The sequence below is a fragment of the Calidris pugnax genome, unplaced genomic scaffold, assembly GCF_001431845.1.
Source record: "Calidris pugnax isolate Ruff unplaced genomic scaffold, ASM143184v1 scaffold38, whole genome shotgun sequence".
Taxonomy (NCBI): domain Eukaryota; kingdom Metazoa; phylum Chordata; class Aves; order Charadriiformes; family Scolopacidae; genus Calidris; species Calidris pugnax.
Genome location: NW_015090995.1, coordinates 12,642,983 through 12,662,708, shown reverse-complemented (window position 1 = coordinate 12,662,708; position 19,726 = coordinate 12,642,983). Strand labels below are relative to the sequence as shown.

The window sequence follows — 19,726 nt, the reverse complement described above, 5'->3', positions numbered from 1 at the left end:
CATACTGCCATCAGCTCGCCGAGAGACGATGTTCACAGATTGAAGAAACGATTACAATGCTCACTGAGCGAGAGTGGGAACAGGCAAAAAAACCCCCTCTTCTTCAATAGCTACAGCAGCTAGAGATTACAGGCAGCAGGCGCAGAAACAGTGGACGTAGAGCACAGAGATGATAATGATGCCATGCCACATTAGTGCTGCATTAGCAGATAAGACAACAGGGCGGCTTGCTTGACAGTATTTCTCAGTTCAGTTGACATCTCTTTTTTGTTATTAGGTGGTGGAAAATGAATAGATAGCCCATCTCAAAAGAGTAGGGGACAGAGCAATGACATCAGGCGGACAAAATAAGCTTTCTATTCTGTCTGTGTTCGCAAAGATACATACTATGAATATATTCTAGGGCTTCATTTTTTTTTAAGCTGCTCACAATGGTATGTTTTTATTCACACCTGTGTGATGGCTGTGTGGAAAGAAGTGGAAGAATTACAAACTCTAACTACTTAATTGTAATAGTAACTAAAAGCATGTGCTGCAGCCATTTTATCATGAGGAAGTAATTTTAGAAGTCCAGACTAATTTTTGTTGAGGTAATACTCAAATATTCCAGGAATGGGTCAATACTCCCTCTCCTCCGTCTGCCTCCCAAACAGGGGCTTTGCAATTGGCTCTACACCAAAGATTTTTTCTGTCATCCTTTCCCTTAAGACATACTGGAAGCTGTGTGTTACTTTCAGGACAGATGAAACCAAATCTGGGCTACCTACACCCTGCAAACATCACACTGACAGCTGGAAGTAGATAAGGATCTTCCTTGTCCTGAACCCCAGGTTGGCTATTGGCCCGTGTTCTGCATGGCTGCTCTGGCTGTGTGCAAAGAGTGGATGTCCTGATTATTATTGTCCAGAGCCCAGAGAAAGCACTCTGAGGTCAAGCATATTAGCAACTTTCCTGGAATGCAAACACTATACATGTGTGCATAGAATGAATTTACTGTTTGGTAAATTCAGGAAAGGTTGGTATTAGCTTTTGCTGTTGTTTCCCAAGGAAGGGTGCTGCTTGTTGTTTGAATTAACTTGCAGATTATAAGGCCGAGCAGCCTCATACCAACTTGCTCACAGGCTGTCATTGATTCTGGTTTAAGCCCATATATCTAGGGCTTGTCCAGATTAATATGAAATGCTGCAACTTCTTCTGTGCAACTAGACTGAAGCTAATGAAGCTGATGAAGGTTGTAACACAAACTAGGGGTTTCCTAATACTGTTTCCTTGGTGACTTTCACCCTTAAATGACGCCAGTGCATCCTGTTCAGGCAAGAGGCCTTAAGAGTCATGTGCAAAGGAGGAGTAGGTAACAGAAATATGCTGAGCTGAGCCAGGCAAGTACAAATCTTTTTCCTCCATGGGAAATCAGAGTCTCCCAGAGAAGTGTTTTCCCATGCACTGTTAAAACTCAGGGCATTACTCACTTGGATGAATTAAGCAGCCTGCCCACAAAATGTAGTGACTGCGTATCTACTGAAATGTTATTACACTGTGTATTTAAAAATAAAGCTAAAATGGACTATTTGAGAAGTTTCCCATTGAGGAAAAACTAGCTTATTTGACTCACAGATGTACAAAACTTAAATATCTGGACAGCACCTTTTTGAAATACAGTTCTGCTGAAGAGAATGTCAGACTCAGTAGGTGGAAATGGAGGACAGATAACTATTGAGGGCAAAAGAGAGAAGAATATCTTTTCTGGGTTGCTACAGGTGATCACTGCTAGTGGCGAATCAGTGGTAGCCCACTTCTGCAGCTCCACAGAAAAAAGCCTTTAGATAACATCCTGGTCCTGTGAAGCAATGATTTGCCCCTGTCCCCAGCATTTTGAAGGACTCAAGTGCTGAAGCAGTAGGTTCAACAGAGAAACCTAGCAAGAACAGAACCAAATTGATAGTTGGCTTGAAGAAGGAAGCAAGGAGTATTGAACACCTCATCTCTTTAAATGGTTAGGCTTATGATGTGAGTTCTTTATGGCCAGGTCAACCCAATGTGAAGAAGGGCTTGTCTGCTTGCCAACTTGTCAGTTTTGTTTCCAGCTACAGCAGTTACATATAGCAAGTGCAAAAGTCTTTTCCTGCAAATTTTTCTTACGCAGATCTGCAGATGAGCATAGTGATAATGGAACTTGCCATCTCTCCAAAATTTAATTTTCCTTTTCCATCCTTAATACCCACATTGGCTACCAGCTAGCTGACTTGGATTCTGCAGATATATGGCAAGGTGGAGCCTTACATCTACAAACCCCCTGCAAAACCCATGGGATATTTCAGGCCTGTAGAGCTCAGTCTGACACCAAGGCCAGTTTCATTCTGTTATTCTCTCTAGGTTCTTCTGCACTAGTCATCACTAGAACATGGGAGAGCCCTTCAGCCCAACATGATTCACATCTGTTACATGGTGGCTTTTAGGCTCTCCCCATGGGTTTAAGCATATGTGGTGGAGTGTCATGATTTGTTATCTTCCTTTGAAATATGTATGTAGCTGTGCTCCTCTGCTTGAGAAGGCAAGGTCAAACCAAGTGCTTTGCACATGGAATGGAGAATGGTAAGTTTTGGAATGTTCCTTACTTCCCATGCAAGTTTGTTCTACAGTCATACTGACTCTCAGTAAGGCTGTGTCCAGCAGAGAGAGCTTATTCATCTCATAGAAAATTCAGCTGAGCCAAGATTTCCATCCTCCAGCAGTAGGTGGCCTTGCAGATGTCCTGGGCTGACATGATTGAGCACCCTAAAGCCAAAAGAAGGAGAACTGAGTTTGATTCCTAAGTTTTAGTTAGGACCACTGATTGCTCAGGTACTTTCTTAAGCGCAACAGTATCTCAAAGCATACTACATACGCTTTATCTTTTGTAATGATATTTTTATATATACATAGATATTTTTATATATATATACACACATCCATATGTGGTTGGTCATGACTCATAGATTGATTATGCAGCGGAAGAGAATTATACCAAAGAGTTGGCCTTTCCAAATCAAACATATATATCTTTGATAATTGTCACCCTCTCCAGAAAGTTAAGAATTGCAGCTGGGACTTGAGTCAAATTATGACATTTGAGTTACTGGCAAAGAGTTTTCTTTTGGCTTCTGTAAATTTATAATCTGAAGTTAGAGGTTGTCTTCTTTTACAAACGCTTCTTAGATTAGAAGGTTACATGCAGTACCTCAGTGACTATATGTATTCTTAACTATGCCTGAAGTGATGATGAGTGAAAAACGTTCTAAGAAGAATTTTTCTCAGCATCTTCTAAGGACATATCCTCCAATGTGAATCATGAATGACTGTGGTTTTGCATTTTTATCACATACTCTATTAGTGCTCTCCCTTTCGCTCATCTTGGGCAATGAAACTAGATTACTCATCTCCAATTTTATTAGCAGTCGGTTTCTCATTTTTGTGTTGTACTGCAACCCTGCAAGTTTTGGAAAGCACTTATTCCAGGGGAATGATATATCTTGTATAACTTATGAGCTGACTATAAACTTCCTGGATCATGGGACCTCTGCTAAAGCGAATTTACACAGCCACATACACCAGAAGGTCATTGCAATTTTATAATTTTAAAATACTTCTGAGGTTGTACATTTATTCAGTAGTAGCTCTTTTTGCATTTAAAAGCATCAGGAAAAAAATCTGCTTCTGACCAAAACAATGGTGAATGTGATGCAGAGACATCATGAGAAGCAGTGGGACTTAGAGTTGCAGTCTGGTTCCCACTGAACTCCATGGAAAAAGCAATTTTCTGGAACAAGGGGGTATCGTTGCAGAAAAAAAGGAATTGCAGAATGTTACAAAGTCAGTTTTATTTCCTCAAACTGTGGGAGGTATAAGCTCAGTCAGGCATTGTTAGTAAATAAGATCTAGAGCACTTAAAAGAAGGATCCAATCACAAATTCAATTGGTCCATTAACTACATGTAATATTATTTACCTAAGTGGCCCTTCTGGACTATTTCATAACTCAGGTTTAAAGCCTTTTTAAAAAAGATCAATATTACTGAGTGCACAGCCTCTGAGCATGATAAAAGAGTCAGGCCATTTTAGCAGTTATGGTCCATAATTCCCAGACCCGAAGTCCAGATTAGAAATGCAAAAAGAGGAAATTACTCTCCCTGAAATACTAAAAAGAAGAAGTAGCCTTGAAGAGAAGGATGGAAGGAAGCAGTGAAGATGTGTTGCAAGAGATCAGTTCTTTTACTGGGCTGATACAACTAGAAAATACAGGCAGGTTTTCCAGCACATAAACCCTTCTGCAGATCTGAGAAAGAAGATGTAGCAACATTTAAAGCCACACACAGAGCTTTGCCAACATGTGTCAGAGTGAATCTGCAGTAGGAGGGAACAACCAACCGCTCTATTTGCAACTTGGCAGATGCAGGGTTTTGTTGTCTGTTGTAATGTGTGATCCGAGTTGGCTGGTTGGTGGCTGGTCCCATCAATTGAGACAGGTACCTGTTGTCTATTGATCTTGTGTTCAAGACCCAGTATTTTATGGGTTCCTCAGGTAGTCAGATGCTCACATCATTTGGGAGTGATGGGCTCCTGTATCTAAATTCAAGACCCCTACAAGTCTCTTCTGCTTCCATTACACAGGGAGCTCAACAATCAGGAGCAATGGTGCTTTTCCACCTCTTAATCAGTATCACGAAAAGTCAAATGATGACAAAAGCAAATAAAAGCAAGGAAGATCCTATTTTATAAAGGGGCTGGTGATTACATGGATGTAAACTGGCACTGGCTCCCACCCTGTTGGTTGTACTCATCCCATTTCATACAGGGCATTCTGATTCCTGTGAGACAGCAAAGTGGGAAATAAAGGGTGGTTCAACTACCAACACATCCTCAAAAAATTTGTAGTGAAAACTCATGGAATTTTTAGTGGCAAAAGGCAGTGCTGCTGAGTGACCTTTGCCTGTCTATCTTCATTAATGATGTCTCTAACTAATGGCTACTATTCAGTGCTGCTCCCCTGCTCTTCTTGCTCCTTCCTCTCTCCTCACTGCTTCTTATGCATTGCTCAAGCTGTCCCCCTTGCCTTTTCGGGTTCTACCACACATCACTCTAAACTTTGGGCAATTTTCGTGATGTTCTCTCTCCGACAAGAAACATTAGGAAAACTAATTTTTGTTCTTTTCTTGTCTCTTCCCTCTTGGTGCTGAAGTGATCTCTGGTTCTCCTGGGCGTGATACGTCAGTGTGATGAACTGATCCTTTAGTATCAAGTTGTGATCCAGAGTGGGAGACACACAAGAGTGTCAAGGACAGGGCAGTGCCTGCAGTGCCTGTAGAGAGTGCTGACTGTAGATTTCATACAGAAGGTGACATGTATAAAGCCACTTCTTAGGTTTCAGCAAAAGCCATTGTTTTCAGCCCTCCACTGAAGCAATACCATTTTTTTTGTGATTGTAACATGACCCAGGAGTCCAGTCCAACAGCAGGCAGCAGGAGAACCCAACAAACCCGTCTGTGGCAGCTGTGATGCCATTTCACTCTTCTGAGTGAAAAAGGTGGCCCTGTTGGTGCATGGGAGAGATATGTCTGAACTGAGTGTTGGAAGATGCAGAGAAATTTTTGCAGGGATAGCAAAACCATTTTATGTTATTAGATAAAGTAACATGGCTGGAAACCTTTCTTCCCCAAATTAGACAAGCTGTTTCTGCCAGGCATGGCTGCTTTTTATGGGCTAAAGCTCTGATTTCTGTGCCAGGCAACATAGAAGTGGGTTCAGGCTGAAATGGCTTGAAGATTTGGACTAACAGTTCAGGGAGAAGGGTCACCCAACTGGAGAGAGGTGATAGAGTCCAAACTGAGTGGTAAGTCCTCTTCCCTTTATCTTGGGTAGTTTGTTATGTGGTTCTCTTAGTTTTTCTACACCTGTTTGTGCTGCGGGTATCACCATTGCATTAGCCAGTCACTGGACATTGTCTGATGCATCTGCAATCAGGCATAGACTGGAAAAAATTTTCCTCGCCCCAAATATTAACTCAAGTAGCAGAAAATGCCTCTCTGTGAAGAGAACTCATATGGAAAACGTGCATTTTCAGGCTCTCTGCACAGATTCCAAAATTTTAATGTGACAATGTTTCTATTTTTGCTACCTTTCAAGTACGTCATCATTTCTTCTCTCTAGGCACCTATGAATTGCCTAGCCCTTTTCTTACCTGGATTTCATAGATATTTTTGTCACTTTTCAACTGTTGGGCAGGAAACAGTACCACTCTGGGACAAACAAGTGGTCTAGGGTCTACCAGCATTGCCTGTTTCTTTCATCAAGAGATTCTGCCTCCAGGAGATTGGTGGTATTGGGAAGTGACAGCTATGGAGCAGTGATCCTTGGGCTCATTCGTTCCATCCACATGTTTGACTGATGCTCTGTTAGCCAGTTTTGGAAGAGAAAGACATCAGGTTTGGAAGGTCCATCTGGAATTGTGCTGGATCTCAGGCTGGGGGTGGCTCAGCAGCTAAAGGTTTTGCTGAAATCTTCCATTCCATGTGATCCAGACAGATAGGTATTTGTTTTGATACTGCATGCTATCATTTCCAAACCCAGTCAGCAGTGTGTGTTCATTGAGCTATGCACAATAATTCAGTGTAAATCATTAATTTGTGAACCTTTCCTTTTAATTTTTATTGCAGCTTTTTAAGTGCTTGAAGTATTAACAAAATCCTTTCTTGGACTGGGGTTGTACCGGGAGATGAGATCTCACTCAGAAGTTAAGATATCTGAAGCTTTTTTTCTTTCTACAAAATTGTTGGAAAGGAAAGGGATCCAGTTCTGGCATGATGTTTCATAAGGTGACATTTGTTATAACTCATTGCAAATGTTACTCACCATCTACAAAACATTCAATTAAACTGAAGAGCAATGAAAAATATCCAGTTCCACTTTAGTAGCTGCACTTGTCACCAGAATCCCTCAGGTTTTTTGGAGCCAACAGATTCTCCCCTGGAGACCTCCACATGGTGGCTACTGTTCTCCGCTACCAGTCCCACCAGTTGGTGTTCCCTGCTCTCCTGAGCCGGATTGTCACATGAGCGCAAAATTTCCCTTCTCATTTGGGCTTATCCTTACTTTCCTAAAGATCTCTTTAGTCATTACTTGTTATCAGAGCTCTTTATGTCTTGTCAGTATTTCAGTGGGAATGGGCTGGATCCTGCAGGGATAACATTTTCAAAAACACAATTTGAAAAATGACCCATGATCCAATCAGAGTAGTTGGTTATACATGTAGTTTATTGAGATGTCAAGCTCCAAAGTCATTCAAGATTGTTCCTTAGTTCTAAAAGCTTTAGTGGCATAACATTTCCGTAGAAAATAAGCCAATGTATTTATGCTAGTTTCTATCCAGCTCATAGGTTCTCTTGCCTCTAAGACTTCTGTGTGTGCCTTCAGGTTGAAGCATGCGTGCAGAGAGCTGTAACTCTGGAAATATAACAAACAAAAACTTTTTTTGTACTTGTAGAAAACCAGGATACTAAGAGAGGACATTTTTTGAGATGCCAAAACTCGTCGTTACAGCTCTCTGGCTCCCCAGGAAATTCACAGATGTAACTTTGCTGTGTGCTACAACCACCCACTATTTTGCAGTGTCAGCTGGGCTGGAGCTCAGATCCACCCACTCCCGCTGCACCGGGCCCATTACACTGGAGCTGAAGGCAAAATGCAAATTGGCTCTGCTGAACACGGTTGCCTTATGGCATGCAGGGGGACGGTAAAAAAAGAACCCATGGCATCTCACTCCCGTTTCGGCACCTGAATGACAAGATCCTCTTTCTCATTATCCCTTTATCAAAACCTTCTCTTTCCCCTGGATAGGGCACTAAAATGGAACAAAACTCTGGCTAATTTGCTGCATGAAACCATTAAGCTTTGGGCAAGAAGATGGAGTAAGTAATCCAATTAGTTATAGCTGCTGGTGTCCCCTGGTCCTGATCTGATGTGGTTTATCGATGCCCAACAGAGTTAGATAAGCATAGCTCCTTTTTTCCTTATGTGTGAATACCTCTCCAGCGTATGTTTCCTAAAACTTCAGTCACCTGCTAGGCTCTTTAAGCTGTGGGAAGGAGCAGTAATTTGTTCAGTTTGCTACACTTGTTCCAGGGCAGGATTTACTTCTCATTTTCCTAGACCATAAACAACATCACTGCCTCTGGAGAGCAAGGGTGGTGGCTTTCTACATCAGCTTGTCTTCAGGTCCTATTTATAAATGAGGAGAGTGAGAAAATACATTTAAAAACATGCAAGCTTTAAAAATAAAACTGTGACCTAGTGAAAGAGTAAACATTAGGGAAAAATAAGGACCTATTTTAAGAGATGGAAGCAGAGAAAAAGCAGCAAAAACAATCAAGATAAATCTTATTACTGTAAATAGGAGGGTATAAATCAGCAGCTCCCATCACCGACAGTTCAGAGATGCTGAGGACCTGGCTCAGCAGTGAAAAAGGAGGGAAGTGAAAAAAACATTGAGCGGGAAATAAAGCATAGATGAGAAATCCACCTATTTGCACATGTGATAAATTATCCATAAACAATAAGATCATGCTTATGACCAGATGAAAGAAATCAATGGCATAGTGTTTAAATCAGACTTAAAAATATACTGACTGTGTACTTCTGCTGAGCAGTAGTGTAATCTTTGTTTTCAGATAGCTTTTTACTGTGGGGTTACTCAGGGGGTGTTAGAGTCACTGTGTTGAGAATAAAACAGCTTAAAAAGGCATTGGAAGATTTTACCACGATGGGCTTTTGGAAATTTTGTTCCCTGTGAGGAACAGATTGCTCTCCTATTTTGTCACTTATGCATGTTTTTTCTTCCCCCATAGGTTGCCCGGTCACTATGAACAATGGCCCAGCTATACTACAAAAAGGTAAACTATTCACCGTACAGAGACCGGATCCCATTGCAGATCGTGCGAGCGGAGGCAGAGCTCTCAGCGGAAGAGAAGGCCTACCTCAGCGCCGTGGAGAAGGGGGACTATGCCAGTGTGAAACATGCCTTGCAAGAGGCAGAGATCTACTACAACATCAACATTAACTGTATGGATCCTCTTGGTCGCAGTGCCCTTTTAATAGCCATAGAGAATGAAAATTTGGAGATCATGGAGTTGCTTTTGAGCCACAGTGTGTATGTGGGAGATGCTCTGCTGTATGCAATACGGAAAGAGGTGGTGGGAGCTGTGGAGCTGCTGCTGAATTACAGGAAGCCGAGTGGTGAAAAACAGGTTAGTCCAGTGTTCCAGTTCAGTTTTAAGCTATTATTCTGTGTTAGCAAAGTGGTACTGCGTAGGGAGGTGCTGTGCAGGAGTCATAAAACAAAGTCCTTAATATAGACCCATTGCTTTAAATGCCCAGAGTAGCAGTGGGCAGTCCAGTTTGGATGATAACTTTCTAGTCTGAGCAAACATGTTCTGCCTGACTTAAATACTCAGCATTTTCAATTTCACTCAGTGTTCTTTTCAGTCTTACAGTGCTTGTGAACATATTGATTTATAGTTTGATTTATATACGCGTACTTTGTAAAGGAATTTGGGGCTGTCTGAAATTATATTACAATCTATAAATATGAACTATTGCCATGCTGTTGTACTGATATTAAGTGGAATTGCTTTTCATAAGTAAATCCTGAAAACACAAGCTTATAAATAACTGTAAGCAAGCAAACAGTCTACTAGGCTTCAGTACTTGGCCATAGTACAGATGTATCATCTTGGTCTCCATCTCTGGAGAGCTTTAGTTCAGAAATGCTGAGGCAGTACATAACGTTACAGCATGAGCTAAGCTGCTGTGTATCTGAGCAATGAACAACTATGACTTGTAGGAAGGATCCTTAGGTACAAAGCCATCAGTAAGTTACATAAGGATCCTTGTGAAAACCCACAAAGTCTGAATCCTGTCACTTCAAGTGTCACCTCACACACTGTTCCTCTTTTTTTTTTTTCTTTTTTTTCCTTCTTTTCATTTGCAAGAACTGCTGCCAGTAACTGCAGTAGTTTATATACATTACTGACCACTGACAATTTTTGCATGTTCACTGCTTAAAAAGGAACATTCAAAACTTGGATAATCCTTGTAAATCAAGTCTCATTTTTGAAGTCTACTTGAACACATCCCTCCGTGTGTGAAAGAAGAAAATGATTAACACCAGTCAATCATAGAAGAAAATATTTTCAATGGATAAGCCCCTTAATACATAGTTTTTCAATAATAATTTTATGTAGCCAAAGCAAACCGTAAGGAACAACCCTGACAACATTCAAGAGTGCTCAATACTTAGAAATGGCAGCATTCTGCATGCTGTAGTGATGTGATTCTAAGGTGTGGTTTAAGCACGAGAGAGATGAAGAATCTCTTCTATCAGATCTAAAAATTGAATTCTTCGTACTAGGTTTTAGTCTGACAAAATGTAAGTAGAAAAATATGGACCATACATGGAGAATGAGCCATTTTTTTCTTGGTCTTCTAGAAAGTTTGACTATCCTATAGGCCAACAGGACAAAAACTACAATAGAAGAGAAGTTTTTTTTAAGTAGCATGAGGAACTGTCAGTAATTATTGTACAAGTTTCTCCTGAAATGTCATGAAAAGCAAGTGGTGGGATTCACATGGATCTCTTGAACACCAGAACTTGCGTCCAGTCAAATTTACAGCGTTGCTGGCTTAACTGGACAGAGGTCCGTGAAATAAGGGTGATTTATTAGAGCTGAAATTCAGCTCCAACATCTCTAGTTCAGCAATACATTTCATAGTAGGTCTGTTTCATTTTTCTTTATCCTTCTGTAGCTAGGTTTGCATCTGCTGCGAAGTTTACAACTTGAAGGAGAACATGTGTGTGGGAGAAGAGATGCAGTGCCAGTTTCAGCTTTATTTACAATGTTTGTTACAAGACCAGATTTCATCAGTACATTATAGACTAGTACTGGCTTGATGCAGGATCCTATGTACAAACTAGGATTAACTTTCCTGGCTGTGGTTCAGGCGCCTCTATAGACTGTGGGAAGTGTTTGCCAGTAGGGGGCTGCAGGACAGGACTTCCATTTCAGCATTTTCACTGATTGTTCATGCAGTGATGGTAATTAACATTTATTTCATGTATAACAATATAACATTGTATGGAAATAAGTGCTTGGTTAAGCAAAGTTGGAACAAAGTTGGTTAGCTTGTCAAATCACAACACTAATGTAGGAGGGGCTCCTGACGCTAGTTCCACAGCAGTATCAATACACGTTCAATAATTACCTTTGTTGGACCCTGTCTCAGAAAGTCCTTTGGGAATCCTATACCTAATTGCTTTCACAAAAAGGACCTGATAAATCAGATTAACACAGCTTTGTCCTAATCAGCTACTTATATGTTCTAAAACATACAGAAAACCTGCTTTTTCTGGTTGAGTAGTAACAAAACTTCACACTTCATGGAACAGTTTCTGTCTGGCTGAGAAATTTGTAAGATAGTGTCACAGCAGTTCTTATTTATAAGGTTTAGTATAATCTATTCATTAAATGTACACAAGGTTCTGTTTGCCTGAATAAACCTGCGTGAAGGCAGCTCCTTGGCTCACGTGTAGCAGCCTGCTTCCAGATAGAGGCTGTCTGTCTTTGCACTCTGGGCAAAGGTGCAGAAGCATCATCTTTTGCTTGCTCTCTCTTAAATGTTCAATACATCACCTTCATTCATCTGAGTCTGGGGTCTCCTGCTGTCTGCCTTGTCGAGGTTATTATTTGACTCTATACCAAAGTCTTGTTTCTCTAACTGTCAGGCATGAAGAGCTGTTCCTATTTGCATCGGTTCACATCAGCTCAGCTAATTGTTTACATCTCAAAGGCAGCTGAGTAGCATCATTCAGGATGATCCTTTTTATGGGCACATATCTTTGCTCATTCCCATAACCTTACCATCGTACCACAATCCTGACCAAAAATGTTACAGGTTGCATTATGCCAGCCTTTTGGGGTTACAGTGACTGTATCTCATTAGCAAAAGAGATACCAACACAAGGTAGAAAACCATGGCCCCAGCAAAGCAGTGTCGCTCACCAGCCACAGTCTCTAAAAGGCAATGCATTCTAGAGGCTCGATACCTCTCTCTTGAGAGCTGCCCAAGGGAAAGAGCTCTGCCTTTCCCCGGTATGTTGACCTTTCCAGGGAGCAGAAGTAAAAAAACTTTCAAATATAAGAAGTGACGTTTGTTGTGTTCCTTATGTAAGAGAATCATGGTCTTATTTGTGATCTGAGGGACAGGGAGAAATGGATGAAGAAATTGGGTGTCAGAGGTGTTTGTGTCCTGTTATTAGGTGAATGCAGCCAGCCATTATTCTTCAAACCTTTGCTAGACTGCTGTTTAAGCGCCATTAACTGAAAATACCATGACAATGGCAGAGGTAAGTCATAGCCAGTAACTATAACAACACACTTCTCCCACACTGCAGCCGTGCGTGTAAGGGGTGTCTCGGGAGAGGAAGAAATTACTCTGTTTACATGTGGAACGTATGAGAGCTGGGAGCATGAACCACCTCTCTCTAAAGGCTGCTACAAAGCACATGATAGATGAGTGTGCTGAACAGTGATGTGTTCGAGTAGATGTATTTTCTTTTAGGTTTACCTCCAAGCACCGTTCACGGGCTATTTTAAGAACTTAACATTTCTCCTCAAATCTGTTCTGCCCGGTCCTGACAACTTACAGCCATCGTTTTGTGTACTGCTCTGTGAGTCTCTTGGTAAACAGACAGAATGACTCTACCACTAATAAAATTACAGCTGTTTTGAAAGATACTGTCACCTATGGAAGATTTGGGGTTCAGTAAGAGAGTCATCATGGTGCAAGCATCTTATTTTGATACCATGAGAAGAACATAGGGTTGTGCTGGTGTCCTTCACTCCCAGGAAAGAGTAAAGCCCAGGCTTTAAAGGACCCATTCTCTTCTTCAGATTGGAGCTAACCTCTCCTCAAATGTGCCACACCGTGCTCTGAGGTGCACTCTCACTTTTTTTTTTATTGTCAGTAGACAAGTGTGGTCCAGAGTGCAATGGAAGATGCCCGTGTGCTGAGCATGTGGTACTGCAGGCTGGGGCAGCCCTGCCCACCCACCACAGCAGAGGTGGGAGCTTTGCTGGCCTGAGCGGGACATGGTCTGGACCCAGCACATCACTGAGCTAAATTCGCAGGGAAAAAAAGGAAAATTCAATTATCTACTCAAAATAGATTAAGTAACAAAAGATCTTTTCTAGTTCTGTGATTTTTACAAGTTCAGTTGTTATTTCCAAATGTTACTTAATTTACTCTAATTAATCCTCTGAGCTTTTTTTTTTCAAACCATAGTTCGCTTTGGCCAGTCACTTTGAATTGCTGATCGGTCACTTAAATCATAGGATAATTTGTTTTTCCCTAAATAGATGACAGACACTTGGAAATCAAGCAGCCTATTCATGAATATTAAGAGAAACAACAAAACAAACTAATATTCATGGCACCCGAAGGGTATGCAAGTGTTGCTTTTCCTGTGAAAATTTGTAGTCAGTGAATATGTATTCTCCAAGAAATAAAAGTGAGCCTAATCTGGTGCTGTGATAGCTATTGTTTGGTTTTCAGGACAGTGAAGAGGCTGATACTGTACTGCACAGAGGCAGAAGAATAGTATTTGTGTACTGCAGACTGCTTGGCATGGCAATCCATAGTCAGGTCTTCCACACGATGTGTGTCATGTTATTTAAATATGACGAAAAACCACTGAATAATCATCAGAAAGAGTGGGGCTCAGATACAAATAGTGGAAAACAGCGCACACAGCTACAATATTGACTTTGGCCCAGGCTTATTGAATCAGGTGGCTCATCTATTTTGGGGTAGGAATGTTAAACTGCAAAGTTGTCTGTGCACAGGACAGGTCCAGTACATATAATGGCAAAAGAAGACTCTTTGTACTATTCTATAGGTACACGTCAAAAAACAAAGATTTGGTTGGTGTCCTATAGGGTTAGAATTAACAGGGAACTTGAAATGACTTCTTTAATTTTTTGATTCAGTACTACTGTAGGAGCAAGTGAATGTATACATGAAGCCTGTTAAACAAATTCTTTTCTCCAGTAAAATCTTCTATCTGCCAACCTATTTCGATCTTTGAGTTTTGGTGGATTTTTTCCCTAAAAGTCATATCAGAAATTTTTTCTACTGTATAAATATCAATACAGTGGGTTATGTTTTCAGCCAGGCTGGAGTCAGCACCTAAACTGCACCAGCAAAGAGCAGGAAATATATGTCTGAAAGTTCACATTTTGCTACATATTTGATTCACTTTCAATTTATCATTAGTAATAGTTGTATTTCCAGACATTTTGAAGACAACTGAAATCAGTACAAATTTTCCCTTTGGCTCCAGATGAGGTCCTCAGGGGCATTTTCTTAATAGCTTCCTGTGTGAATCCTGTGAAGTGGTCCCAGTTCTCCACACCACGGCTTGCAGAGTAGCGCTCTCAGCTTCCACAGATCTCACACTGTTTTTTGCCTTGCCACAGTGGATGTGCCTGCAGCGCACCAGACACGGTCTGTGCTGACTGCTGAGCCCTCCTTCCATTCTTTAAGAAGCTGTAATCAGTTGCCTGAATTACTACATGTTCATGGTGTAGCTGTAAGCACCTTTACGGGTAGCTGTTTTCTTCACAACAATCAGAACTGACATCAAATGTTTACATAAGGATGATACTAGCATCTCTCTGGTATCTGCCAAAATTAGCAATTTGCTCACGGCAGATGGCTCCAAATTAATCTGGTTCACAGATGGGAGTACAAATGCAATTCCTCAATAATAAGAATAAAAAGAAAAGGGATCTCAGTATTTATGACTCTGATTCAGTTTGTTTCGACGGTCCAAAGGCCTTCTGAATCAATGAGATCTCAACAGATACCTATCCATATGTCTTCCAAAATAAGGAGCTTTACAGAAATAAACCCAAGAAGAATATGGCTATGAAAAGGAGAGAAAAAGGCAGGTTTTCAGTCAGAGTCGCTAACCCTCAGATACCCGCTGGTGGAAGGTTGCTACACTTGATAGTATTAGCAAGCTTAAAATTTGACCTCAAAAATCCTCTTTCAGATGAACTGATGAGTGAAAATCTGCCTTAATCTTTGTGTAAATATCACAGATCAACAGCCTAGAGACAATCTTTTGTGAACCAGAAATGATATGTTGCATTAAACCATTTTATTCTTGCCCAAATCCAGTAGCTTTCTTGATACAATGTGGTTTAGCTTAATTTTCCTATTCACATAGGGTCCTGTATTCACATAGAGTCCAGTGCAAAGTTTAGCTCTTACCACCCACGGCCCTTGATTTCTGCAGACTTGCTGATACTTATTAGATGTACAAGCTCATGGCTGGCATTGTCAGCTATCAGTGACAGGATTTTTTAAGTCAAAGGAAGTGGATCAGTTGTCAGATATCTCATGACATAAAAGCTAGATTCTGCTGGCAATTGGAAAGAGAAGAGATTTAGAAGCAGTTGGTGTTCCTCATGCCATGGCTGGAGTGGTTGCTGTGGATCTGTCTTACCTTCAGGCAATGTGCACAGAGGTACCCCATGGCAGGACCAGAGGATATAGGGTTTGTAGCTGTGAAAAATGCTACCCTGTCTACTTCAGTAGAAGGTTTATGTTTCTTTTAGAAGTGAAGGAGAGAATTGTGTATTTCCCATGTAAAATTGCTAAGCCGTGCAGCACTAGCTCCTAACCTATAAGCTGAGGATGGATGTTGGGAGATCGCTTAGGTGCAGGCTGAACAAAGAAGTCTTGCTTATGTGGTGGTAACAGATATTCTAGGTGTGCAAACTGTCTTACAAAGGTGTGAAGTACAACAAAGTGATCAGAGCAAGCCCAAAGGGCAAGCAGATCTGTGTAGCCCTTCTGCAGTGTTAACCATTGCATACCAGCAGTGTTTGTGTTCTTCCTTGAGTTTAAAAAGTTCAGTTAATTTAGGAAGGTGTTGCTGAAATCTGGGTATCTGTATCAAGGGCATCTATAGGCATGACCTGTTCTCGTGGTGTCCTTGCTATTGAGCAGTGTCACAGAGAGGGTAACAGACTGATCGGTGTGACTCAGTACGGATACCGTGCCCTTTGGTGTGACTCAAACCAGCCATCTCCATATTAATATGAGAGCTCCAGAGTGACAAGGGAATGCTGAACCTGGTTAGATACACACTGAGCAAGAGCAGGTTCTAAAGAATAGAAGCAGTTGAGAAAAACTGGCCACAAGTTCCTAGTATGAAAATATTTGAAAGGCACAATAAGGAAGAAAGATTGTGTCTGAAAACAGAAAACTAGCAGCTACTGCTCCAAAGCCTAATGGCTCTGCTAGCATCCAAGCTTTTCATTATTTTTATTGATGCAGTAATAATTCACAGCTATAGTTAACGTGCCTTTGACATTGGCGGCTGCCTTCAAAATGAATTCTATCTAATTAAACTAAACAACAGAGATATCAAAGACCACTTCAGTAAATGATTACATTTAACTGGGAATTTCTTTCCTCCATCCCCACTGCCTTCCTCCCCAAATAATCTTAAATCTATGAGAATGAGGTATGGGAAGAACCGAAGAACTCAGGTGATATATCTCATAGAGTTAATGAGCAGCAGCGGGGATAGGGCTCACAGGCTGCAGTGCCAGCTACATCTGACAGTGGCAAATAAGTCACTCGCTCCTTCTCCTGGGCCGACATAAAGTCTGTTATTAGTTCCTAGGAGAGCTGGTGGGGTCAGGCCAGGAACTGCATCACAGCATGCACAAACATGTCGTACTTGTAATTTAACATATAGACAGGTGGAGAAGTCAGGAGAGAGCTGTTATATGAAATGCTTCCCAGGGAATTATCTTTATTAATTTGTGGGAGTGATCTTAGCACTTGCCTGTGTTCGGCACACTGTACCGTGTATTTTCAGTGAGGAGTGATGGCTGCATGGGATTCAGCTGGGTAGACTGCCTGTAACAAACTATTTGTAGGGGAAAAAAAATCCCATTTGTGTTCTGACACAAGGAAACTTTTGGTCTCTCTATAGATCTGTTGACTAAGATGTTAATTTTCAAAAAAAAGTATTTCATTACCTATCCAGCATCCATGAATGTGCCCAGTTTACTCACCAGCCTTTGCTCATAAGCCCCAATTAGAGCATTGGCTGCTCCCTTACATCAGCCCCCAGACATCACACAATACATGATTTGCCTCTGGGTTGTGTGACTACTGAATCCCAGAAGAGGCTTTTGACCTGGATCTCTAGATTCACTGATACAAACATGCTGGAGAGTCCGCCTGGTGTAATAGTTGCAACCCATTTTCCAGGGGACGCTTCTTTGTATGGGGAAAATGAACATAACAAATTACAGGCTCCTCAGAAACAAAGCTCTGGGATCTATGAAGAACTGCAGGATGGTTTAATGGGAGTCCCCTAGTCCTTATCTTGCTGTTGAACAGAGCTGTGCTTGGGTTTGCAAAGTAGAATGGCACCTTTATGGCTTGTTCATCCCTGTGATGGGCAGTCTTTTGGTGGCAACAAAGATTGGGGGGGGGGGCGTGTCAAAAAGGCATTGACTGAGAACAATGTTCTCCCTGCTCAACTCTGCATTGTTACAGCAAGGGAACGCTGTAATCCCAGGTCTGTGCTCTGTCATTGCCTTGGGAGAACATGTTGGAAAATCGCTCATGCCTGCACGAGGCTCAGGGTCACGTGCGTGGTTGGTACTTAATTCATGGCAGCACGAGAGGGCTTGTGTGCTCCACTTAAATACTCTTCAGGCAGACAGATGATGAGTTAGAGGCAGTCTGTGAAGCATGAGGAGCATATCATTAACTAGATGTTTTGAACTACCTAGCATTAGAAATAACAAAGGAAGTCACTGCCTAAGTGTTAAAAAAGGAAGATCACAACCACACAGATTTTATTCTCATGTGAGACCCTGCCGCCTGTCTAGATTGTCATTTCTTTGCTATTGCAGACTCTGGGGTCTTTCATAAGCCACAGTATTTCTTTGGTTAGTATAATAACAATGCCAAAAGCACAGCTTAATAGTCAAAATGGGGAGAAACGCAGTCTCCTGCTTTGTGAGCATCAAGATGTGTTTTGTGCAACATCATACAGCACTGGGCTGGCACCAGATGCAGTCACTCGCTCCTTGCTGTGATGCTGTCTTATGATTGAATCGGATTCTTTTTTTTTCTTTTTTTTTTTTAAGGGAACGTGATTGAATAGGAACACAACCCTATTTCTCCCAAGTAAAAAGCCCTCTGTTTTTAAGCCCTGTTAGCGATGTATTACCTCAGCTAAACTTAATGAAACATCTCTCATACGCACACAGTAATAAATTACAGGAAATAGGGACATTTTATGTACAAAGATGACATAAAAGGCTATAGATAGCATGATTATTAGCCTATATTAGCACATCTTGTCCTTGTTACCACTAAGAATAGGAAATACAGAGATCAGATAAAATTAATTAAAAAACTGGACAACTCTTCCCTCCCAGAATAAATCCTGGAAAATATTAGAGAAACAGTAGCCATAATAAAATAAAGATTACCTTGAAGACAGAGCCTGCAAATTTCCAGCTAACCATGGACTGTCTTTGTTTCAGCATGCTTGGGCCCAGGGGAAAGCTTATATATAAAATGAAAAAATGGCTAAGGTGCAGTGATGTCCCAAGGCCTTTAGTGTAGTTAAGTAATTTACAGGACTGGATTAAGCAAGCTCCTCAACAAAATTCATTTCCAAACTTAAAAACAACATTAAAAATTGTTAGGGTTTAGTCTTTATTTTTACCCAAAACAGCTGCACCTATCACAGAGTAACTCTTAAAATGGTAATGAAGAAAAGTGAAAAAATGAAAAAACAACATTTTATGCTTTCCAAAATTTTGGCAAGGCTCTGGTAGATCCGTAACATGCTGGGAGCCAGGTCCCAATATAATTTATGCCACTTTTTCTCTAGCAGCTTCATTAACGTCTGGACTTTTGACGGTCCGAAACTTATGTCCCTTGTTTGTTTTAACAGGACGTGTCATTATTCTTATGATAAAATGTATGATAGCTCATCATATCATACAGATAACTTGACATAACATGTAAATTGTCATTACAACGAACTTCCCAACCATTCTTACACAGCTGAAATGTCATAACCAGGAGAGGGTGCAATTGCTTATGGCACAACACTGGTCTTATTTCTCTAAACAACAGTAGGCACTCTCTAGCCCCTCGTCCTGCTGGATTCAGTAGTTCTTAACTGGAGCAAGACACAGGAATTCAGGGCAAAGCATTCCTCAAGACTACACTTAATTTAAATACAAGAGGTTTAAACACAAGCTAACTCTTTAACAGTGTGACTCCTTCGGTGACTTGGAGAATAAACTGTGCGCTGACTGCACTCTTTCTTCATTTCATCATCAAATGCCTCATCTTATTTCCTCCATCCACATCAGAAAGGGAGAGTGGTTTAGAGGAGAGAGTGCTCTGTCTGGAATAAGTTGCCATAGGCCATTTAAATGCATATTTGCAAAATCCTTTCCTTTTGAAGGCCTCTCTCTAGATTTCTCTTTTTTAATCCCCAACAAAAAAGAAGTTATATAGCATCAACCACAAATGATGACATCTTTAGACAGTCTTTCTGGTTGTGCTGCATTTCCTAAACACAT

General features: G+C 41.1%; 1 protein-coding gene across 1 annotated transcript in view; it reads left to right on the top strand.

Annotated features, from left to right (window-relative positions):
* The window catches only part of TRPC5 (transient receptor potential cation channel, subfamily C, member 5), a 96,429-nt gene that overhangs the window by 21,389 nt on the left and 55,314 nt on the right, over positions 1-19,726 (top strand). Inside the window, exon 2 of the mRNA XM_014955335.1 lies at positions 8,876-9,274. Coding sequence (XP_014810821.1) covers positions 8,897-9,274 — 378 coding nt within the window. The 5' untranslated portion in view covers positions 8,876-8,896. The remainder of the gene's footprint in view (positions 1-8,875; positions 9,275-19,726) is intronic.